At 39.7% G+C, this 25,562-nt stretch overlaps 1 protein-coding gene across 1 annotated transcript in view; it reads right to left on the reverse strand.

Moving 5' to 3' along the window:
• CTNNAL1 (catenin (cadherin-associated protein), alpha-like 1) overlaps positions 1-25,562 on the reverse strand; it is a 58,487-nt gene that overhangs the window by 20,577 nt on the left and 12,348 nt on the right. The window contains exons 3-8 of the mRNA XM_009885916.1: positions 18,566-18,755; positions 11,913-12,100; positions 7,625-7,744; positions 4,289-4,378; positions 3,816-3,986; positions 2,575-2,775 (exon numbers count right to left, since the gene is read on the reverse strand). Of these exons, the coding sequence (XP_009884218.1) occupies positions 2,575-2,775; positions 3,816-3,986; positions 4,289-4,378; positions 7,625-7,744; positions 11,913-12,100; positions 18,566-18,755 (960 nt within the window). The remainder of the gene's footprint in view (positions 1-2,574; positions 2,776-3,815; positions 3,987-4,288; positions 4,379-7,624; positions 7,745-11,912; positions 12,101-18,565; positions 18,756-25,562) is intronic.

Consider the following 25,562-nt stretch of genomic DNA (forward strand, 5'->3'; position numbering starts at 1 on the left):
ACCCGTCCCTCAAATTTAATGCTTTCCTTTAAGTGTAAAAGTGTGACATCACAAAATCACAGAATCATAGAATGGTTTAGGTTGGAAGGGACCTTAAAGATCATCACTTTTAACACGAGGAGCATGTTTTACACTCACTAGACTGTCCTTTTTATTTCTTTTACTTAATGTGCATATTTTTGCTCCTTCTATGTGCAACATTTTTTTTTTCTTTCTTTTAAACACAAGTGAAGGAATTACCTAGCCAAAATAAGGTTAAAGGAAACCTAAACAGGACAGTAGCTTGCAATCTTATGAGCTTGAACATACACAGGAAAGATTTCAGAAATGTTTAAAATTCAATCAACAGCTTTAGATTACCTGTTGTGCTCCAGTTAGTTTTCATTAACACACAATTATACAAACAAGAGCACATCAGTGATGTCAGTCTAATTTAGACTTGAACTGGGTTACAATACACTTCTGTTTTAAAATACACACTTTACTGAAGACTCCCAGTTACTCTGCTTGCTAAAAGGAAGTATTGTGAGTGGAGAGCGTTGACCTGCTTGAGGGTAGGATGGCCCTACAGAGGGATCTGGACAGGCTGGATCGACGGGCCGAGGCCAATGGTATGAGGTACAACAAGGCCAAGTGCCACATCCTGCACCTGGGTCACAACAACCCCAAGCAGCGTGACAGGCTTGGGGAAGAGTGGCTAGAAAGCAGCCTGGTGGAAAAGGACCTGGGGATGTTGGTCGACAGCCAGCTGAATATGAGCCAGCAGTATGCCCAGGTGGCCAAGAAAGCCAGTAACATATTGCCTTCTATCAGGAATAGTGTGGTGAACCGGACTAGGGGAATGATTGTCCCCCTGTACTCAGCACTGGTGAGGCCCCACCTCAAATCTTGTGTTCAGTTTTGGGCCCCTCACTACAAGAAAGACATTGAGGTGCTGGAGCACGTCCAGAGAAGGGCAACAAAACTGGTGAGGTGCCTGGAGAACAAGTCTTATGAGGAGCAGCTGAGGGAACTGGGATTGTTTAGCCTGGAGAAAAAGAGGCTGAGGGGAGACCTTATCGCTCTGTACAACTACCGGAAAGGAGGTTTTAGTGAGGTGGGGGTCGGTCTCTTCTCCCAGGTAACAAGCAATAGGACAAGAGGAAATGGCAAGTTACGCTGGGGAGGATTAGATTGGATATTAGGTACAATTTCTTCACCGAAAGGGTTGTCAAACATTGGAACAGGCTGCCCAGGGAAGAGGTGGAATCGCCATCCTTTGAGGTATTTAAAAGACATGTAGATGTGGTGCTAGTTTTTTCACAGAACATATATACACATAGTCTTATACCAGGTTCTCATTTCTCTCACTTGAAATGTAGCATGTAAATTATCTAGAGGTGATCAGTTTCCACTAGTAACAGAGCTTAGAAATACCCAAGTGTACTGGTTTTGCCTGGGAGAGAATTTATTTTCTTCGTAGTATCTGCTGCAGTGCTGTTTTGGATTTGTGGTAAAAACAGTGTTGATAACACAGGGATGTGTTAGCTATTGCTCAGCAGTGCTTTCATAGCTGCCGACCAGGTCTAACCACCAACACGAAGCTAAATAGAGTTTTAGCTTCTTGTAGTTATGGGATTCTATGCAATTAATATTCTTTATGTGTCTTCTTTGTAATAACAACGGTCTGCATTATCAATAAGACTTGTATGCTCTTCCAGCTGCATCACTGCATTAAGAACACCTGACTGCAGCATCTGATTCAAAGAGGAGAAAAGGAACAAAAATGCTGTCTCATAAATAATACATTCCGTTAAATAAGTATCCTATACTAGTATACAACTGCCATATATCAGTGTTGGTAAGATTTTGTGCTATGCATTTCCACAGGAAGAAGACTCAAAGCAAGTCAACATCAGAAACAGAAACTGCATTTTCCATCTCTGCTCTTCCTCCCCTTTTTGCACGTATCTTGTATCATCTTCAAGGAACAAGATAAGACAAATGACAGAGGGAGGCTTAACGTGCTGCTTCTCTAAAAAGGAAAACTACCATCATTTAAATCTTGTAAAAAGGACAAACAAAAATTCCCTGGAATAGTGTCTCTCTCCTCCCTCCACAAGATTTTAAAAAAAAAAAAAAAAAAAAAGGGTCAATTTTTTAGAATATTTCCCTTTTCAATAGCTTAATTGTTTTCAATATTCTGTTGAAAATAAGAAAGAGAAACTTTGGTCACTGCCATGGGATCAAGACAACTGAAGTCTCCAAACTACTCAGCCAAAAGACCTAACTGTTTAAGACTGTATAATGATACTTCCACTCGCCTTATTTCCACTTAGAGCTTCATTAAAATTAGGCTACCACCATTAGTAGCCTAATTTAGCCATCAAACAATCAAAGAACCAATACCACTGGGGAAGAGGGAAGACAGAACATATTGAAGCTGCAGAAGCACAGAACAAACTCTGACTTCCTTGATCAGCTCTCACTGTGAGTAATACATAGTTCTCTCTTCCTAGACCAGAAGAAACACTGCATTAAAAATTTCTTTCCAAAGTAGAGGTGAAAAGATTTACTTTGCTAAAAAGCTCTTACAGCTTGCATCCACACTGAAACCAGCTGCTCTAGTTCCATTTTAGCCTGTTTAGACAGCTCCAAAATGTGTTCTCGGTGCTCATGACTGGTATAGGCAGAGTCTGTGAAGTCCTCCGTATGTTCCAGGATAACTTCCAGCATTGTTGAAAGGTTCTCTTTTGAGAGAAAATAAAGATTCTCACGAAGACCCTCCACCTTATTCTGAAAAAGAAACATATCAGTTCCTTGAGAACTTATGCGGTTATACAGTTGTGATGCAAATACAGAAATCAGACACATCAATTTACATTTTATTTTTCTCTTCAGTGCTTTTTTATTTACTTATTTTCAATGTAATCCAACAATTTGCTTGTATGCAGACATCGGGTTTAGGCTTTGGGATTTTTTTAAAATGTAATAATACCATCAGCAAATTACTGGTGACTCATCAGAAGTAACAGCAAATACATTACTGTTCTTCTGCTGTCAATAAAGTTTTTAAGTTCACTAAGTTTCAGAAATTAATTGTGTATTCAGCTTTTGTTTGCTCTTTACAAGTTTTTCCACATCCATAGCATCTATTTTGAGTATTTTTCTAAAAATTTACATAAAGTAAATTGAATACTTTGAGGCACTTCACAAAAATTTTAACCAAATTCTAAGGGGAGGGAGAGGATAGATAAATAAATAACAATAATTTAAAAAAATCAAAGTGCCAAACTCCAAAGAAATAAGACATGTTGTTCATTAACTCTTCTTAACTGAGCATGAAATTTAGAAAAGCCTTTATCAGGAAAAATAGTCTGAGCTACAAGATATAATTTCAATTCATGACATTGCCTTTGAATGACGGTTTGCTCTTTTATATGTTTGGATGAATAATTTGTGTGCAGTATTAAAAATACTACCAATTATGAAGTAAGAATTCTTCAACCACAAGCATTTTAATGAGGTTCTGATTGGTATAATGATACTTAAGTTTATTTACTGTTCAAGGCATCACCTCAACAAAACATTAGAGTTCTGAATGCATTCTGATCCAGAAGAAGATGGCAAGTATGAGAAGGTGTACTTTGGCAATGATAATGAAATTCTAATCACCTCTTGTCAGATTCTCTAACAGTTATTTAAATTACACTGTCAAAAAGATGCAGCTCCACCATTTGGAACTTAGTTGTTTTGTTGGGTTTTTTTTTTCTCCAAAATTCTAGTTTCGAAGTAACTTATTAGGCTGTAGAAAGCAATACTATTTCTATTCTTACCTTGAATTCTTTGATGCCAGAATATATGCTGATAGGGGACATTTCATTTTCTCCATTTGGTCTAGAGTCAGTTACAATTTCTATTACCTGTTCCAAAGCTAATCTCATGCGATGAAAAACTCCATCTTTGTTTATACGAGCAGATTCACAGTCTGGATGCCTCAGACAAGTCTTTTTAAAGAAAACAAAGTATTATGACGGAGCACACATGCAGCATAGTGAAATGAATGCTTCCTGCTAAGGCAAGTCTAAAGAATGTGTTAGAATATGATAAATTCTTTCTGTTAAACTGCTATTGTGTTAAGTAGAACTCATAGCGTTACTCAGAATATAAAGATTTTCCTCTACTTATTCTTTATGCTTACATCCTTTGGCATGAAGTTTTAAGTGGGACTGAGAAGAGTCAGCTATCCTGCCAGATGCCATACTCTGTGATTTATGCAAGTTGTGTAAGTGCACGCATACTCACTCACCTTTGAAGCAGTCAGGAGCATCATGGTGCACTTCTCAAGAACAGCCCTAGATGCTGCCATTCTAGCTTTTTTCTTCTCATCCTTCAAATCCTAAACATCAAAAGAAAAAATGGCATGACTATTACACAATATCTAAAATGTTAACTGCTTGTGAGATAGGGAAAAGAAAACTCTCTTGCAGATGGGTATGCTGTGAGAAAGCTTCTTTATGTCTGACAATTGCTATTTTCAGCCTAACTTATGATCTAGAACATGATTTTCAGACAGATTTTAATTTATGCATTTATTCTTGGCTCTATTCAATCCAGATTTCAAAGAAGGAAGATCTCAGAGACACAAAGCATGTTATGTAAATTGTCCCTAATTTTGCTATCTTTATCATATAGCATTATTCATAAAACAGGAAAATGAGGGGAAAAAATACACCCGACTAAAAAAAATTGTCTGAAATAGGGGAGAGGGTAAGGCAGAGACAGAGAACACCAGTTTTTCATTGTACTGCCGTAAAGGAAATGTAAAATAAATCTTTTGTCTACTTGAGCGTTATATTTAATACATACCAGTAATAAAGAAAGTTTTACCAGGCTAAAAAAGCAATTCCTCTGTAGAAAGGCATTGAGTACAGAAACTTTTCAAGAACTCTCCAGGAAGAGGGATATACCTACAAAACTGAACTATACCACCAGAAAAGTTCATCAAAAGGGAAAAATTTAGAGTCCAAATTGGGACGCAAGTGTGAGGAAGGGAGGGAGGGAGGGAGGGAGGGAAGAGGGCAAGACATGAATCCCTCAACATGTAAGAGGGTCTAACAAGAGGAAGTACTGACAAAGCTACAACTAAGATTGTTCAACATATTCATCAATGATCTGGATGAAGGGATAGAGTGTACCATCAGCAAGTTTGCTGATGACACAAAACTGGGAGGAGTGGCTGACACGCCAGAAGGCTGTGCTGCCTTACAGCGTGACCTCGCCAGGCTGGAGAGTTGGGCAGAAAGAAACCTTATGAAGTTCAATAAGGGTAAGCGTAGGGTCCTGCATCTGGGGAGGAATAACCCCATGCACCAGTACAGGTTGGGGGCTGACCTCCTGGAGAGCAGCTCTGTGGAGAGGGACCTGGGAGTCCTGGTGGACAACAGGATGACCATGAGCCAGCAATGTGCCCTGGCGGCCAAGAAGGCGAATGGCATCCTGGGGTGCATCAAGAAGAGTGTGGCCAGCAGGTCGAGGGAGGTCATCCTCCCCCTCTACTCTGCCCTGGTGAGACCGCATCTGGAGTACTGTGTCCAGTTCTGGGCTCCCCAGTTCAAGAAAGACAGGGAACTGCTTGAGAGGGTCCAGCAAAGGGCAACAAAGATGATTAGGGGACTGGAGCACCTTTCTTATGAGGAAAGGCTGAGGGACTTGGGTCTCTTTAGTCTAGAGAAAAGAAGATTGAGGGGGGATCTTATTAATACATACAAATACTTAATGGGAGGATGCCAGGGGGATGGGAGTAGTCTTTTTTCAGTGGCACCCAGTGATAGGACGAGGGGTAATGGGCATAAACTTGAACATAGGAAGTTCCATCTTAACATGAGAAGGAACTTCTTTACTTTGAGGGTAGTGGAGCACTGGAACAGGCTGCCCAGAGAGGTGGTGGAGTCTCCCACTCTGGAGACATTCAAAACCCGCCTGGACGCTGTCCTGTGTAACGTGCTGTAGGTGACCCTGCTCTGGCAGGAGGGTTGGACTAGATGATCTCCAGAGGTCCCTTCCAACCCTAACAATTCTGTGAATTCTGTGAATTCTGTGAAGATCTTTTCAATGCTAGCAAAGACAGCTGAGTGCTATTTGAGTGTTGAACAGTCAGCTGAATGGGATCAGCTGAAAACTGAACAGTTCACAAAATGGAATTAATCTAATTTACCCTAGATTAAGAAAAACAACTGGATAAATCACAGCAGCAGCCTTTTGACATTTTTATAAAAATCTCATCTAGCAACTACAGAAAATCTTTAAGATCAAAATCACCGCATTTAAAAAGAAAAACAAACAGCTTATTTCCGAAATTCTGACATTACATTCTGATATGTCTGACCACACTCAAGAATTTCTGGCATACTTATTATAATTATAGTAAGGAAAAATACTTTGAGGGATGTTTCCACCCAATAAAACTAACAATGCCACGTAGCAGCCTTCAGGCTGTAAAGGGAGCGTATCACTGATACAATTTAAAAACTACTAATGAAACACTCTCCCAAAGAATCAAGTAGGCAAGGAGGAGAGAGTCAAAGACCAGTTAACACTGAAAACCAAAAACAGTTGAAAAAAGTATCATTTACTAGTAATGCACCTTTCTCTTTCCAAGGAACAACTGCTATGAATATTTCAGGGAAAAAAAAAAAAAAGATATTTTCTTTCCAAGCAGGTATTTCCTTTAATTATATGTAGCTTTTCCAGAACTGATTGATACTGAGCATGTAGTTAGCAGACTTGGAACACATCAACAGTAAAAGGAGTGGGTTATGTTTTTTTAGCAAAGTTGTCCAATATTTTATCTGAAGGATGCTCCACCATATCACCAAAACCTACTTCTATATGCATGAGGTTGGCCAATTGTTTATACAAGTTGAATTCTGAATTTTGATGGATGTTAGGACTCTGTATCTCTGTACGAGACCCTGGTTCAGTTCTGAATGGAGGATTTGATTGCCAAGGGGAAACAACTGAGCTCACAGCAGATGTCTTAAGCCTCAGCAAACCTTTTATTTACATGGAAGTAGCAGCAAAGAGCTTCCTGTGTGAATGAAAGGCTTTCAGGAGTAGCTGCATGTGAGAAGTAAAAAACCATTACCCCAACATAAGAAGGTTTTGACTTAAACCTAGAAAAATATTCAATAATAATAAAAAAATATGGAGAAATGCTTTATTAGGATCTAAACAATTCACATTTGGAGTTTTCTAAAATTATTACACTGTTTTCAAATCCCTTCACTGTGTGCAAATATCAAATATTTCTGTCAAGTAACAACAGAAATTCTCTACCAGAGTAATAAGCCAGAAAAATTAGAGCCAAAAGACAGTGACTGAAGTCAAAGGACATCTCAAATAACACGCATCCAGGCTGCTGGAAGATATGCAGATCAAACAACACAGTGATATTTCTCAAGCTGAGCTTTAAAATAAGATGTCCTTTGGATAGAGCAAGGAGATGTAGCTAGGTTTCAGAGATAGGATGCCAGCAATCACTTATGTTTTGTAATAGTTAATAATCTCAAAATAACGCAAATCTTCCAGTGAATCAGATGAAAATGGTACCTTACATCTCTCACAGCTTTTCATTAATACTTACATTTTGTCGATCTCCGGTTAAATGGGCAAACTCTACCATTTCATTTCCAAACTGGCTGAATATTTGTACAAACTCCTGGAAACTATTGACTTTTTCTAGTTGTTCCATCGTTGCAAGAACCTGCAAGATAAGGGAAAATACTGTAGATTATCAAGATGCTAAACAGAAAATACTATTACTAAACTAGGAATATTATTATTTGCAGACCCTTCTAAATCATGTCATTTAAAATGTAGATATTTTGTCACTATTTAAGAATTACGGACTCAACAGTTGGAAATCAAGTCTAAATTAACGATCATGCTTCATTCAAAATGCGTCATTTGTTGTCAACCCTCAAAAAACATTTTCCTCACTTATCCCAATATTAAGAGTAATGGTATTACAGGATTCGGTGTCTAAATTTAGGAGAAATCTTACTGTCATATTAAATTTAAAAACATAAGTACTTGAAATTAATCTACAGATTATATCCCTATGTTGTAACTCTCAGTTTCAAAGTTCAATTTCATATGCATAACTTTCGAAGTCTAAAATCACAGTTGCACTGTCAGAAAAGTGTTTTAATGGTTGTGTGCATTAAAAAAAAGCAACAGTATTCCTCAAAAGAAAACAAAAGAAGTTCGAAATTAGTTAATATATAGTATTATACTTTCCACAACAACTTACTCTAACTCTGAAGATTTTTATCTCTGTATAAAACAAAGAAGTAAATGAACCCAAGTTGTACCAAGCTTTTACTCAAGATACAAAAAAGCATGTGAAATCAACATTTTTTAAAACATTCAGCAAAAGTTATCATATAGCTTATTATGGTTTACAACAAAGATTAACATTAGGGTTTTTCAGGTTAGAGGTACAGTTGCTAATCCCAAAGTAATCTTTCAAATCCACTAAATATCTTCAGAAGGAAAGACAGTCAAAGCAGTTCTTTATTGTGACTGGAGATAAGACGCTGCATGAAAATTTGATAAACTGTACTTGAAAGGGAGAAATGTCAACTTATTTTTCCTTTCCTATGCCAAAAGCATCTTCCCCCCAACTAAAAAAGCACTCTACATACCTGATCATGACAAACTACCCCCTCTCTGCAACCCAGGTAAACCCTCCTGGAAGACCCATTCTTTTATAACAGAACAGGTCCTCAATCTCATAATCTATGTAAAGCAAATGTTCCACTAAATCCTGTGACTGCTTTATCACTGCAGTAGCTGCCTGAGTATCTTATGTTATGCAGCAAGTTCCACAAAGGCTGCAGAAACAAAAACTTCCATGATTCAGGTGTTGATGCATGAGCAAGGCTGGGGTATAAAGGACTTGGAAGGAAGCTGCACAAAGACGAAGATCTGAAAATAGCAGTACAAGAGCGGAAGCAGCAGAGAACCACAGGACTGGGAAAGTGAGGATGTAGAAAAGGGAATATGCAAAAAGGAGGAAGCATTACCAGTTAAAGTCCAACTTTCTCTTCTAAGAATGGATAAAAAAATAATAGCGATTATGCTCAATCATTCTTGGTTTAAGGAAGTATAGTACTTCATGAGTGTGGTCTTGGTTGCAAGCAACTCTGTTACAGTTACCCTAGAGCAATGTTTCTGTCATGACCAATCTCTTGTCAAATAAAAGTTTCAGTGAAAGCACACACATTTCCATTACAGCTAACAATTCTAGACATTCCAAGCAGAGCTGACATTCCAAGAAACTACATACAGGAAGAAACCACATAGACAGCTCTAAATTTGTCTAAAGCTTATTCAAGAAGCTGTTAAAATGCAAAATACCTGTGATGTCTTCATAATTTTTCATTTTAAACTTTCTTCAACATGAAACACACAGACAGTAATTAAAATGTACGTTTTCAAATACAAGTTTAAAAATATGTATCAAAAAAAAGGCTTTAAATTCCTATAATATCTAAATTAGAACTTAGTATTACACAGCTACTGCTGCACTATGAATGTCACCTTTCAGACAGCAGTCGTAGGCTGACATCACTTCAGGGCACATCCATATTTTGATCCAATCTGCATAGTGCGGTGACACCCCCACTATCTGTCACTTCCCTATTCATTGTTCTGGCACTCCTAACCTGACTGGGGACAGTAAGCGGAGCAAGACGTTAAGCTCACTGATGCAGTGACTGAGTCTGACGGACAGTGAAACAAATTTTGTGAGATGGGAAAGATGTGGGCAGGGACTTATGAAACGCACGCAATCTAAGAACACAGGGATGGTACATACGGTGCAGAGGGTGCAGAAGCAGTAACAGGATCATCTGGATCATCAACCAGAGGTTGGGTTCTGGAGCAGATCACCATTCCAGATCTCAATCACTTCATCAGTCTATAAGATCGGATGTCCAATCACTATGCTGGTTTTCTGTCCTTTGCCCTTGGTTGACTTAAGTACTCTTGATTCATATGAGGAAGATGATGATGACAATGAAAACTTAGGGCATTCAGAAAGAGGCAGCAAGCAAACTGGCACTAAAAGTATAACACTGAGCATTCAGTCTCTAAGATGAAAATGCAGCTGAAATCTTCTGGAGCAGTGACCCACTCCAAAGAGCCAGCATCTGCTCCAGTTGGCAGTACTGATGATCCCGCTCCTGCCTTTCCATCCTCTATGCCATATTATACTCCACTGTCTCTGAGTATTTGTGTGCACTTCGTAAGTCCCTGGCCACATCCCTCTACCACAACACTTCTTACAGGAAGAACTGCTTTGCTATCCATCGTACCAGTGTCTGACAGTTTTCAGGAGTGTACTCTATAAATACCAGGTTATGCCTGGATAAGACACCATCATTTGTTTAATTTGGTCTTAGAAATGTGAATTGCTCTATTGATACCATAAACAGAATGCAACATTCTCAAACACATGTAGACTATGCACAGAACGAAGAAAGCAGTAAAACTCAAAAGACCACAAAGACTAGGGTGACTCTGGCAAACAGAGTCAGACACACTTACTCTGGAAAATGAGACTTCATTTTAAATACCTTCAAAATTAAATCCTGCACGTATGCTTACTATATTCATATCTCTGCATATAGGACAATAGTTTCATACATATTTAAGACTATCATAAACCATGCCCTGCTGCTGAAAGGATAAATCCCTCCTTATCCCTTCATGATAGGAGCACTTGCACAGTAGCCTAAATCTGTGTTAACACCAACCACTTTTGGAAAGGTAAATTAATTCAGATCACTGCGTGGCTGCAGGAAAAGGCAGGAAAAAAGCTCAAGAGAGAAGCTCAGGAAAGGCAACAAAAGGTATTAAATGCACCATTCGGGTCTCTAGTGCAAGAAAAGACCAAAGCTACAAGTAATTTTAGCAAATTAATATTGATAAAACTGATGCCACCTTCACCAACCACAGGGAGAAGAAGGGAGCACTAAGCAAAGAGCACTGCTAAGTCTAAAGCCAAACTGAAGCAGGTATTGCTGTAGTTTTTGAATCCTGGACTCAGCTAAGTGTTTTGGATCTAGAAGCTGCAAAATAGAAGCCAGCATGTCTGGAAAGCAAAGTGGGACAAAGGAAGAGAGATAGTATGAGAAGTCAAAAGAGGAAAGATTGGATTATGAGCTGAAAATTAATGGAAAAACCCAGGCCCTATTAGGCTCTCATTTTTCAAACATGAGGTTTTTCTATTTTTGTTTCAGCGCGTCAGGGGAGAAAAAAAAAGGAAGAATATCCCACAGTCAAGACAGTGCAGTACACGAAATAGATTACATTTGAGGTTAAATGGGTCTTCATACATTATTGAAATCAACTAAGTAGTTTCAAGACATAAGTTAAACTGAACATAAAACTTTTAATCTGTAAGCCTCATTTCACTAGCACAGACTTTTATCAGCGTTCCTCACAGCTTTTTGCCTTAGACATGTTCATAATGCTCTCCCTGTCTTGATCCTGACAGTACACACATCCTGCCCTTAGCAAGTAGAAGCTTTTATTGGCCATTTTACTGACAGACACACTTTCCACCTCATAGCAAACTTGAATAAGCAGTAACACAGTGTCTTCTCCAGCATACTAAGTCAATAGAACAATACAGGTCACAAAAAACGTAGAAAGTCACTGAAAATTGTTATTTTATTCCTCCTGACTTACAGACATCCCCTTTCAGATATCTGGTAGGTGAACATGTGTAAGACATTAATTTTTTACCTATTTATTTTGCACCTTCCCTAGAGATAAAATGAAAATACAACTTCATTTAGCACCACTCTTTTGCATTGACTCCGGGTATCAGTTAACCAAAACAAAAAAGAAGCCACAAATACCTTGTTTCTGGAAGTTATAATTTGCTTAATAACAATTCTGTCTGCTAACACCAGCACCTTTGTGACAGAAGAAAGCAACAACCTTGCAGCTTTTACCACACCCGTTTTGTCCGTAAAGATTGTTATGTGGCTATCAGATTCTGGATGATCCAAGCTTGCCACGTCGGTAAGTTGTGCGATCGTTTCACCTAGAGGGAAAAAACAAATAATTAACATTTCATACTTACAAAAAAGGATACTGGGCCATTAAGCATTCTTAACTTTTGTCTTTGAGGGATAAAACACCAATTTCACAGCTACCTACAACTCTTTTTTTATTTCACTTCACTTCCTTCTATTGACTGTTGGTGGCACCCTCTCCATATTTAAATTTGGACTATTATTCAGTACTGCCTCATTCTTCCATCTGTAACATACACTAATTTTCTTACAGTAGTCTACAGATATTTGAGGTGGAGGGGGTGTGGAGGAAGAAAACATTAATGGGAGACATTTTTCCAATTTTAATAGCAAAAGACAAGTCAGTGTCGACACTTGCAGCATCAACCCACTGAAGGAGTGGGATGCAGCAAGGAACGAAGAGCTACAGATTTTCCTCCACCTTCCAAATTTAAGTTAGTATTTCCATCATTTATGGATTTCCTATTCCTGTAGAAGTCTTTAGGCATGAAGAATAAAGAGATTCCAAACAGTAACTTTATAACTCATAGGACTGAAACATTAAGGAAACTACTGCACTTTATGTTCAAAGGAGAACCACCAAACAGTATGTTGTCAGAAACGGGGGGGGCAGCACTGATTTTCAGTTCATAAGCATCTTTTTATTCAACTAACATTTAATAAGATTATAGTTAAATAGGACTATTTCACCACTTTGATTTTTTTATGCGGTTAAATATTCTACAATCCAATGCAGCCAATGGATCTCCTTGTCTGGGAAGAATCACAGGCCCATATTCAATTAAATCTTCTGGAGTACCCTAGGTAATAGTGCAATAGAGAAAAGGCACAGAGAAGTTTCCTGTTCCACAACCACGTAAGGACTGCTGGGAGACTGAACTCAGGGCAAGCTCTGAGAAATGTTTTTTGTTAGCATGCAAGACAAGATGATCAACCCACAAATAACCTGCAGATCATCCCTGCAGATAAAATCTAGGACATTTGATCGAGTCCCCTATGACTCATCTTCAAAACCCCCACTAAGGTAACTCACCTAAGCAGACAAGATACTCGCTTCAGAAACCTGATAAAGCCAGAGGTCCATACGAAAACCCTGAGGGTGCATTATTACTCTGGAAATACCACACGCAAACACTATGGAACAAAGAAGGCCTGGCCCTGATGGTCCTTCAAACCACAGAGCTCCATGCTTCATAGTGTTTGTATAGATTCTCTCCTCCTCCAACTGTAATCCCTTGAGTTCCTAAACTGCCTGAATAGGTCGTGCATTATAGCAAGGAACTTCCAGTACTTTTGCTAGGACCAGGCTAGGTCATAAAAGCAATGGTACAAATAATCAGAGAGTCTCTCTACTGTAAGCATACAAATATGATAAACAGAGTACAATCTGAAACAGTGAGTTCCATAGCTGAGGTGCCTGAAGAAGAAAGAAGAATTATAAAAGTATGGCTATTATCCAAACAGCGAGGGCAGCCAGATACACTAACAGTGAAGTTGTAGGGCAAGTCTCCTGCCAGGCAAGGAGATAATTTAACAGGAAAACAGACTGGCCATTGCCTTCTCCACAGTCAAATTCATTCCAGTTCAGGCCAATCTCTAGTTGGAACTGTTCAACTTTATCAGCAGATTAACCCCAATCTCTTCATTAGACCTCAAAATACATGTGACAACATAAAATCCTGTAGAAACACACAGAGAACAATTAAAATAGACGTAAAGTGCTTTTGATAACCAAGGAAGGATGCCCAACATCACTATCCAATTTCTTATGCTGTGGGATTCATCTTCTCGAAGATGAATTATCAAGTCATATATGAGGGACCTAATAATACAAAGAATAATCGGAGAACATAGAAAGAGCTGCAAATCTGTCTGTCAAAAGCTCCAGACAGCCCTAGAAACTTGAGCCTTCTGACAACAGAGCAAGGGCTTCCTTCTCTGCCTGCAGATCTGCAACTACCAGAACAGGAATGGTGCCTGGGGAGTAAGCTATGAGGAACAAGACCTGGCATGGTAAAAAGACTGAGCTAGGGAATATTTAAGCCAGCTGGGCATACACAAGTCTACAGGACACATCCAAGAGTATCAAAGGATCAATTGAGTGTCACTGTAACTCTGCTGCCATGTCTGAAAGATTGTGACAATTGGGACAGAGTTCCAGTGATAGAAAGGCAACTGTCACACCCATCTTCAAGAAGGGTAACAGGGAAAAAAAAATCGGGTAATTATGGGCTAGTCTGCCTCACGTCAGTCTCCAAGAAAATTATTAAAACCATCCTGGAAGCCATTACCACATGAAGCAGAATAAAGGCAATCAGGAAGAGCCAGCACAGACCTGCAAGGGCGAATAGTCCCTTATCAACCTGAATGCCTTCTATGAGGAGATGACACCATCTCTAGAAAAGGAAGTAATGGATGCTGTGTATCTCAATTTTAGCAAGGCCTCTGACATGATCTCCCATAGTGTCCTTATAACTAAAACATGAGATACGGATTGGACAAGTGAACAATAAGGTGGGTAGAAAATGGACCTGACAGCTGGGCTTGGGGACGGTGATCAGTGGGGCAAAGTCCAACAGGCAGTCAGTTACGAGTGGTACCCCCAAGGACTAACACAAGTAAACAAAACTATTCCTTGGATGATGGGCTGAGTGTTTGAACAATACCAAACTGGGTGAGTGTCTGATATGCTGGAGGACAGAGCCGCTAGACAGAGGGACAGGCCAGAAGCATGATCTGACAGGAAGTTTGTGAAGTCCAGCAAAGGCAGGAATACCAAGTCCTGAATCTAGGCCAGGATAACACCAGGCAACAGTACAGGCTGGGATCAACTGTCCACAGAGAACCTTTGTGGGGAAAGACACGATGGTCCTGGTGGACAGAGTGTTGAACAGGAGTCAGCAATGCTGGCCAGCTGCACGCTGGGTTGTCAGCAGAAGCATTAACCACCAGGCTGCAGAAATTATTCTTCCCTTCTGGTTGACGCTTGTGAGAGAGCATCTGGAGTACCATGTCCAGTTTGGGGCTCTTTAGTACAAGGGAAAACACTGACATAGTGGAGCATGTGACATAAGGGGAGAGGCTGAACGAAACAGGTTTATTCCGTCTCAAGAAGAAAAGGCCAATGGCAGAGTTTACTGTGGTCTGAAGCTACCTACCTAATGGGCAGGTATGGAGAAGACAGAGGCAGACCGATCCCAGAGGTGAATGGTGATAGGAGAAAAAGCAATGGACAAAATATGAGAAAATACTTTTGCCAAGGGTGGTCAAACACTATACAAAGTGTATAAGAAGTTGCACAGTCTCCATTCTTGGAGTTAAATGTCTCTTCCAACCTAAGTTATTCTGTGATTGTATTTAACCATTTTACATTGCTAGTTTTCAACCTTCTTACTTTAGTCCTTCTCTGTAATAAAAGACAAGGCAAAAATAGGAGAAAGCTACTTACTGCTTCCATGTTACTCCATGTCTTCCTTTAGGGGTATGTAGTCAACTGGCAGAGAATACTGAAAATGTTACGACACTAAGTCATTCTTGACATGTGTTTTCTCTTTTAAATCAACCAGTCTTTCCCAGTTTTGGAGGGAAAAAAAAAATTAAAAAAATCACAGATAGGCATCTAAAACTGTGCTGCTTTGAGTTACATTCCACTACTATACTGTCACTGTATACACTGACACAGTGCAAGACTAATGTTAGGCAAAATCTGCTACATGACCCTTTGCAGTGTTTTATGATTCTATTTTGAGTCAATCAAATTACAAGGTTTATTACAAAGAAATAGTCATAACAAGTCTGAAACACTTCTGATCACTGATTATACCCTTCACAAGAGACGGATACAACATCTGTCATCCCTCAAAGCCTCTGCAGGATATGCAATTGATTTAAAGACTCCCTACTTTTCATAGCAACTGAGATGCCTAATGTTCTAAATCCTTCAGTGTTGAAATCTATCTTATACACCTAACAAAGTGTCCCTTTATTTTTTGAGGCACCATTTTATTGGCTAAAAAGAAGTATGAACAGCTCTACCACATCCTCAGCACGGGCTTTCTACTGCCCATGCCATCAGAACATGGGATTCTTTTATACAATTTAATATTCTGGGCTGTAATTGGCCAGGAGATTTTATTGGCTTGCTTGGGAACACCAAAGTTGTTCAAAATGGCAGTTGAGCAACTTCATTCAGAGACTAAATTCAGAGGACAGTTATCCATAACAACTACTCTGCACAAAGGACTCTCTTACCTTGTCCAACACTTAACAGTCCATAGAGATGATACTGGCACACAAAAAAAACCCCATCAAACAAAAACCCAGCAGCAAACATGTTTGATATACTGAATTTCACATGTAAGTCTTCAGTTAGATCTCAAATGGATAGCTCAGCGAAAGAATAACTGACCCATGCCAAGATAAATGTGAGGCTTGACAGAAAAGTCTGTATCTTCAGTCCTCTAGATTGAGGCATAACAGGAAATAAAACTTACAATGTAAAAAAGTATAACCATTTGGCGAGAGAAAATACTGCAGACTATTTTTAGATTCTGAGCTCCTCCTGGATACATTGATAGGCAGAAAAAGCAGTTGGCCACACGTATTGCATGGCAAGGTTTTGGTAGCAGTGAGTTACAGGGGTGGCTTCTGTGAGAAGCTGCCAGAAGCTTCCCCGTGTCCAACAGAGACAATGCCAGATGGCTCCAAGAAGGACCCACTGCTGGCCAAGGCCAAGCCCACCAGCGATGGTGCTAGTGTCTCCAGATAACATAGTTAAGAAAGGGAAAACACTGTTGTGTCTCAACAGCAGCAAAGATAGGAGTAAGAATATATGAGAGAAACAACTCTGCAGACACCAAAGTCAGTGAAGAAGGAGGAGGAGGAGGTGCTACAGGTGCCAGAGCAGAGATTCCCCTACAGCCTATGGCAAAGACTATGGTGAGGCAGGCTGTCCCCCTGCAGCCCATGGAAGTCCATGGTAGAGCAGATATCCACCTGCAGCCCATGGAGGACCCCACACCGGAGCAGGTGGATGGGCCCAAAGGAGTCTGTGACCCCATGGAGAATCCGTGCCAGAGCAGGCTCCTGGCAGGACCTGTGGCCCCATGGAGAGAGGAGCCCATGCTGGAGCAGGTTTGCTGGCAGGACTTGTGACTCTGTGGGAGACCCACACTGGAACAGTCTGTTCCTGAAGGACTGTACCCTGTTGAACCATGCTGGAACAGTTTGTGAAGAACTGCAGCCCATGGGAAGGACTCATGCTGGAGAAGTTTGTAGAGGACCATCTCCCATAGGAGGGACCCCACGCTGGAGCAGAGGAAGACTGTGAGTCCTCCCCCTGAGGAGGAAAGAGCAGCAGAGACAATGTGTGATGAACTGAGCGCAGCTCCCATTCCCCATCCCCCTGTGCCACTCAGGGGAGTAGGTGGAGAAAATCTGGAGTGAAGTTGAGCCCGGGAAGAAGGGAATTGTGTGGGGAAGGTGTTCTAAGATTTGGGTTTACTTCTCATTACCCTACTGTAATTTGATTGGTAATAAAGTAAACTAATTTCCCCAAGATGAGTCTGGTTTTGCCCGTGACGCTAATTGCTGAGTGATTTCCCTGTCCTTATTGCAACCCATGAGCCTTCCGTTATATTTTCTCTCCCGTGTTCAGCTGAGGAGGGGGAGCGACAGAAAGGCTTTGGTGGGCACCTGGCATCCAGTCAGGGTCAAGCCACCACATCACAGCACAACTGGCAAGTCAAGAAATCCAGCCTGAACTGCTCTCCTAGCAGCTGAGATTATCGATGTAAGCTTTGGCAATTTTGGCTTGTGAGCATTTTACTTGGACCTCTGAAGAGAAAACACATGCTTCATGTAACAAATGGAATGTTTTCAAATTAGGACATTTCTGTTTGCAGCCAAGTTTACTGGAGCGACCATGAATTTTCAGTCTGAAGTTTATCTAGAGTAGTCCTTCAAATCACAAAAACAGTCATTCATCACCAGCGTGTCTCTAGACATCTAGACATTGCAACTCATCATTGAGGGATTTTCAGAGGATTTCTTTACAGTACCATGTCCAATTTCTAAATTTTTTCTTTTTTTAAAATCACAAGAATAGTATGAACTGCATCCCCAAAGTTTGAGGCCAGCACAGTGATTCAGCAAGAAATATACTGGGCTAGGACACAAAAAGGCAAGTTTGTCAGGCTTCTGAGGTTATTTAAAAGATAAAAACCAAACACTTACCCACAAGTCCACTGTTTATCTTAAAGATAAACTGTTAAGATAAATAATATACTTAATAAACTTTATTATTAAGTTAAATCCTGATAAAGTTTAAACGTTAGGCGTAATAAGGCCTAATAAACTTTATTATTAAGGTTAAGATAAATAATAAAGTTCTTGCATTATTCCTGACACTAAAAATAGTGTGCCAAAGATGGCACAAGCACAACAGGTTACAAGTTTCATGAGTAACTACATACCTGCTCTCCTTGCCTCGATGCAAGCAACACTCATTTCCTCTTTCAATTCATGATTTTCATTGGCTATAGCTTCACCTACTGTAACAAATCTTCCAACTGCCAGGTTAACTGCTTGGCCCACTCGCTGAATTGCTTGCAGAGTCTTGTCTGAACGCTTTGGTTTATCCTTATGATTAATAAGAGTAGTTATCTGTGAACAAGAAGAGTTAATTATTAGAACTGTGTGCAAGAATACAATTTAACTTTAGTATTAAAGACAAGTTTTGAACTGAACTCAGTAATGGATTTTTAGCATACTTCTCTAATAAAATTTGGTGTTGAGTCATGAGGTATCATTTAACTTCTCAGAGAATGAAAAAAAAAAAAAAAATTGGAGTATAATTAAGTTTGCTCATCTGCTGTGATCTCAGCTTATCTCACATCTCAAATGAATTGAGGGATACTTTTTTTCCCCCCCATCTGCAGTATTAAAATAAACTGCTCTAGGTCTCTCAACAGGCTTCCATACTACTACAGACACAGTAAAAGTTGAAAAGTCCAATAGTAGACATATCAACATCATTTTGGGTTTGCCAGCATTGGAAATCTTACCAAGTTTTTGTGCTGCCAGGTAACCAAACACAGTCATCAATTACGATCTGGGAGCTTTAGCTGGTGTTACTGAAATAAGCCTTTCTAAATGATGTTTTATCCAATTGATTAGGGCAAGCTTTAAGAACAAGCAATAGCACAGTCTTTACACAAAAAGAACCAAAAATAATCTGAAGTATTCCAGCCCTCCCCCCATCAAAATATCCACTGTATTCATAACTTAAACATCTTCAATTACATGTGTTTTCTAAAATTTAGAACAAGTTTGCCATTTAGATGCAAGTTATCACTAAAACAATTTGAGAGAACATTTTTATTCTGAACTCCACATCCTGCATCAGTTTTTCTGCCCCTATTTTACATTGCATGATGCATTTCTTCTTGGATCACACCAACCAGAGATCACCACCTGATTCATGCAGCCTGCAGGAGACTAAAGATTTGCCTAGAAGACCAAACACAAGGAAACAGAGATCCCTCTCCCACCCAAAGAGAAGGGTAATGCAGAAGTAGCTTCTTGACCAAGGCAAACATGAGAACAGCATGCAATCCTGCCACTCAGAATGAACTAACTACAAAGTGTATTACTAACACTATAGGAGCTTTACACTTTTGATATGACAACCATTTTTAGTGAGATGCAGGACAGAAGTTGAACTCTCTATTTTTGAACATCCTAAACCAGCATAAAAGCCATCACTTTTGCCAAAGATAGTCCTGCCTGTTCTTGACTCCCTCTCTCTTTTTGCAGTGAATTCATCTGATGTGGGTTTAACCTGAGTTGTGGAGAAAGTGGTGTTTGTTAGTTTAGTTTTCCTCACAATCAGTTGCCCAGTCCAGTTCACTGCACAGCTGTATGAATACTTTTGGTGGCAAAAGGGAAAAGGTACAGACTGGAAAGGGAAGGATGGGCAGAAGTGCTGCAGAGCGTGGTTTAAAATGGCCACAGAACTGCACTGCAAGCCACATCCCCAGTGGCTCAAAAATGTCTGCTGAGAGAATTTCAGACCTACATGAATTACTTAAGTGTTTGAACAGCTCAACTGCATCAGCTTAATCACAGATATCTTTTTCCATTCCTCAAAAAAACATAGGTCACGTTTCACTCATACATTTTCCTACCATTCAAGCCTACGGTAGGACAAGAGCACCTGTAATGCTCACACCGCATCAAAGGACAGAGCATGAAGCAGTGTAGGAACTGTTCTGCTTCATAATTTGATCAATGCCTAAGGCTCGCCCTTCAGGTATTTTGAACGCCAGGTGCTGGTTTAGTCAATTTTGCAGTATTAAACTCTTTGCAATGGAAAATGTCAATACTTCATAGAGCATTTTGGGGAAAAAAAAAAGAAAAAAAAAAAAGAAAAAAAAAAGAGCCTGAAAAAGCCAAGAACTATCCCAATAAACAGTGCTGCCCTATCAAAAAACTGCTATGTCAACAGAAGAGTATTTTGTCCTGGTACAAAACACCATTACAGAAATGCATCATCTGCCCACTGCCTTCTTAAATATGCCCTATTTCTCCAACTTGTACCTAAGCCACAAGGTCTAAAGGCAGGCCATTTTCTACAATTCATACAACAAATCTGTCTGTGTAAGAGTCTCCCGATTCACCAAACTTCAGCCCCAAAGCCTGCGAACCCCTGGTGCCCATCCAGTGAAAACACCATCTTAGGAGGAAAACAGAGTCCTATTAAAGAGAAAACTAAGCAAACATCTGTACACCATCAGGTTCATTCTAGAGAATTACCATCACTTCAGCGGAAATTCAGATTAATATCAAATGGATATTAAAACCAGCTGCGATATGCAGCTTTTCTGAATTCTTGCATTGTAAATGCTTCAAGTATACCTGACTATCAAATACCTGACAGCAGCTAATCTAACAATCCCAGCTGGTGAATTCTTGACTAGTCACGGGCAGCAAGCCTACAGACAGCATTAGCCAAAACACTTGAAGAAAACCACTTTGATAGAAGGTCACAACTTTGTTTCCTCAACTGATTTTTAAGCAAACAGCAACCTAATGCTATGCAAACAAAGGGCTAATATTACATTCATACAGTACTGACTTCTACAAAACATATAGAATAACACTGGCCTAAGACAAATAAAATACAAGTTGGATGCACATTCTGGCTGCAAGTTTACCTCCCACAGCACTTTATACCAGCAGAAGTTTAAACATGTTCTGCAGAATCCTGAAAAAAATGCATATGCAACTAACACTGCAGAGTGAAAGGAATCCCATGGTCTCTTACAAATCATCAATGGCATTTTAAACCCATATATTACTGTAGAGGTATGCAAATGATAAAAATCACAAAGATGTCACAGTTTAAGTTGCTTTAATGAAGTCTTACAAAACATTTTCAGAAACACTTTCATTTGATACATGGGTGAAGTTTACAATTCTATCATTTCTTTAGCACTCTCTTCAGGGAGGATCATCAGTTTTGCAGAAAAAGACACCCCCTATACCCCCCACATAAGTGAAGCAAGAATCAGCAGCTGTTTTGGCAGGTCCATCACCAGTGTCATCTAACCTTATGACCTCACCAGTGTCATCTTAACCTCATGAAGTTCAGCAATGCCAAATGCAAGGTCCTGCATCTGGGTTGGGACAATCACCAGTATCAATGCAGACTGGGGGATGAATGGATCGAGAACAGCTCTGGCAGAAAAGGACTTGGGGGTACCAGTGGATGAGAATCTGGACATGAGCCAGCAACATGTGCTCGCAGCCCAGAAAGCCAACCATATCCCGGGTTGCATCGGCAGGTCGAGGCAGGTGGTTCTGCCCCTCTACTCCATTCTGGTAAGACCCCACCTGGAGTCCTGTGTCCAGCTCTGGGGCCCTCAGCACAGGAAAGACATGGACCTGTTGGATCAGGTCCAGAGGAGGGCCACAAAGATAATCAAAGGGCTGGAGCACCTCTGCTATGAAGACAGGCGGAGGGAGTTGGGTTCGTTCAGCCTGGAGAAGAGAAGGCTCCAGGGAGAACTTACTGCAGCCTTTCAATATATAAATGGGGCTTATAAAAAAGATGAAGAAAGACTTTACTAAGGCCTGTACTGACAGGATGGGACAATGTTTTTAAACTAAAAGAGGGTAGATTTAGATTGGACATAAGGAGGGAATAATTTACGATGAGGGCCGGGAGACACTGGAACAGGCTGCCCTGTAAAGTTGTGGATGTCCCATCCTAGGAAGTGTTGGTCAGGTTGGATGGGGCTCTGAGCAACCAGATCTAGTGAAAGCGTCCCTGCCCATGGCAGCGGGGTTGGACTAGATGGTCTACCCACTGGAGTAGCTTGTATATGCAAATTAAATTCAGTTTGAAAATCTAAGGTTATACACAGCAGCTGAGGCTTCGCAAATACCTCCTGAAATAATGAGCTCTCAGCTGGGTAATATAATTTTTTCTCAGACTGGCTAACTTAGGGCCACTGCCATAACTATCTTAACATCAGAATGGAGGGAAGCTTGTTGAGCTCTACCATTTTTTTTCCAGAGAATTCAAAACCTGTATGGATTGCCAGTCAAAAACAAAAATACTAAAAGAACTAAAACAGAAGTCGGTCAAGAAGTTGGAAATATATCAAGACAAACAGCTTCATATAACACCTATTTCAAGTGTGATCAACATTATGACATAAGGTGTAGCAAATACAGCCTGTACTAATATAGTAAAGTTCACATAGGATGTTTGTTATAAAAAAGTAAGTAACAAAGAGCCCTGAAATAGGAGTAGGTAAGTCATGATAAAAGAGAGAGAGGAAGATATGAAATATATATCAGTGAACAGAAAAAGGGCTGTCTTTGGTTCTAGAAACCACTTAGACATATACCAAATATAAAATGCTTAGTAACATCAAAGGCAGGAGCAAAGTTCTTCAGATACAGGTGGGCTTTTCATAATGTGCCACCTGCAGAAGACATTGCTGTGCAAACAAGGAGAATGTATAATTCTGAGAAATAATCTCTTTCCTTCATGAAGTGTTAAGAGTGACAAGTATATACTCAGGTATATCTTCCATTTAAAATAAAGTTATGAAAAAGCAGAGGTAATCGCAACTGCAGTTTCAGATTCTTTTCAAGACTTAATCAAACTTACAATTAACAATCAGGGTTAAAAACCTAACAAACACAATCTTAACTGAGCAAGGAGAGGGATTTCACTTATATGTTAAGCTACAAACTGAAGGAAACTGCTATGCTAATAAGCAGCACAAACCATTTAACCAGTTCAGACCACAGTAAAATAAATAAATAAATCCCTAAGCAGTACAATTGGAGGGGTGTTGGCATGAGATATACAATACCATTTGCTTCAGCATACAAATAAAGCAATGAGCATTAAAAGGCCAATAAGCTAGGCTTCTAAAATAAAGAATAAGCAAAGTATTTGCTCCTGACTTTTAAACAACATTTAAAACAAAGACATAAAATTGGACAAGTTAAAAGGAGAAAAGCAAAGACCTGCAAGAAACCTAACAAGGAACCTTCTCCCTAGCGAACAACCACCTTCCTCCAAATATACCCTAAGAGCCTATCAAAAACTGAAGCAGTGAAAACTTGCAGCATTTAAGGATATTTCAGATTACAAAGAATTGCTTTTTCCCTGCAGCCCATCCAGTTGCAACCAGACCAGAACTATTACTGCTGTGTTTCTTTCAGGGTTTTTTTTTGTTTTGTTTTGGTGTTGGGTTTTTTGGGTTTTTTTTCCTGTTTTGTTTTTTTGTAACATAGGAAACCCCTGTGACTCCAAAGAACATTATCTAAGCTCTCCTTTAAGCTTAACACCTCCCAGATATTCAATCTGTTCTATTCTGATCATGTATCACCCAGTCACTAACATTTGTGGTGTTTGGGCGGGAGTTAACAGCTGAAAAGATTACCTGCAAGTCTCTTTGAACAGGAGAAATATGTTACATGGTGTTTACTTAAGGATTTACTGATCAGGTCCTAGAAAGGAAACAGTCCTTTTGATGGTACTCATGCTCTGTTTAATGCAGGCTCTTACACTATTTCCATGGAATGCTTATCTGAGATTGGAGACAATCAGTTTAAGGAGGGTGCAATCTCAAGAAATTGTCAGTTACAATCTTTTGTCACTTGTTTTGACCAGCCCCAGAGAAATGGCCTTTCCCCAAGTACTTTACTGAAACTAACATATATAGCAATAATGTATCAAGTTGTATTTAATATTTAAGAAAACAAGCTCAGTTGTGTCAGTTTTCGAGCTTCTGTTCTCAGAGCTTTTCGAGGGCCTTCAGATACTGACATTTAAGTCATTATATGCTTCATGCACAGGAAGCATCATGACAGCATGCTTAGCTAAAAATATTCTAATGTCTATTTATTATCAGTGTAATTAGGTCTTGCATGACAGAATTAAGTGATACTTAAGAGATTGGGTTTCAGGAAGTATTTATAGACAACTATAAATAAAACCAGGGGAAACGTAGCTATTTCACAGCCACTCCTACCAACAGGAGTTAAACTGAGAAGTCATGTTGGAAGATACCCAGGGAGGGGCGTAGGTAAATACCCACATGGTACATAGGATGATTTAGACTCTGAAGAGTACTATTTGTTACTGCCTCCCACTAATCAGTCTTCCTGCTGGAAAAAATACCCAAGATGTTTTCTCTATGGAATGAGGATTGGCTATAGTCGTGTAGCATCCTTGGAGTAACACCTCCTCTTCCATTTTGTGTATTTTCTGCTTTCTACCTTCCATTAATTTCATAATGGTAGAAAATTCCTTTCTGAAAAAATCTAGTACCAGGAATGGAAAGCCTTTGCTAAGAAAATGCAGTAGCACTATATACTAGAGAAGAAGCTACAAACCCCTACAACAAAAGTGTGCTGTAAAGTAAATTTAGTTGCATTTGATAGGACACGTAGAAAAAAAAAAAGGCCTTTCCTACACTGCTTATATTTTTATTAGTTCATCTTGAGTTTGGGGGCAGGTGGGAACTTCTAATACTGCATTTTAGGTACTGTCTCTCATTAGGTCTTTTGTACTACTAAAGGACAAACAGGTCTTCAGACTCATTTAGCCAGGCAGCAGCACACGTTGTTCCAACACCCACATGTGCTGCAGAATACAAGCACACGTGTGAGAGAGCGCAGAAGCAGCAGCTGGCATTTGACATCCAGTCTGTAAAGGCTACAAGCAGAACTGTCACACAGACTTCTCATCACAAAAGATGAGAGCCTAAGAGATCTTGAGAAGTGAACAAGGACTACCTGCTTCCCTCTCCTAGAAATCAAGTCTTTTAAGATTAGATGCCTGCCCAGGCATTAATGAAAGTCTTATTAAGCATTTTCTGCAATTTCAAGCACTAAAATATTTTTTAGAAGTCTGGCTAATGTGCAGATTTTTAGAATTGGAAA

Source organism: Charadrius vociferus, unplaced genomic scaffold, assembly GCF_000708025.1.
Source record: "Charadrius vociferus isolate BGI_N301 unplaced genomic scaffold, ASM70802v2 scaffold195, whole genome shotgun sequence".
Classification (NCBI taxonomy): Eukaryota; Metazoa; Chordata; class Aves; order Charadriiformes; family Charadriidae; genus Charadrius; species Charadrius vociferus.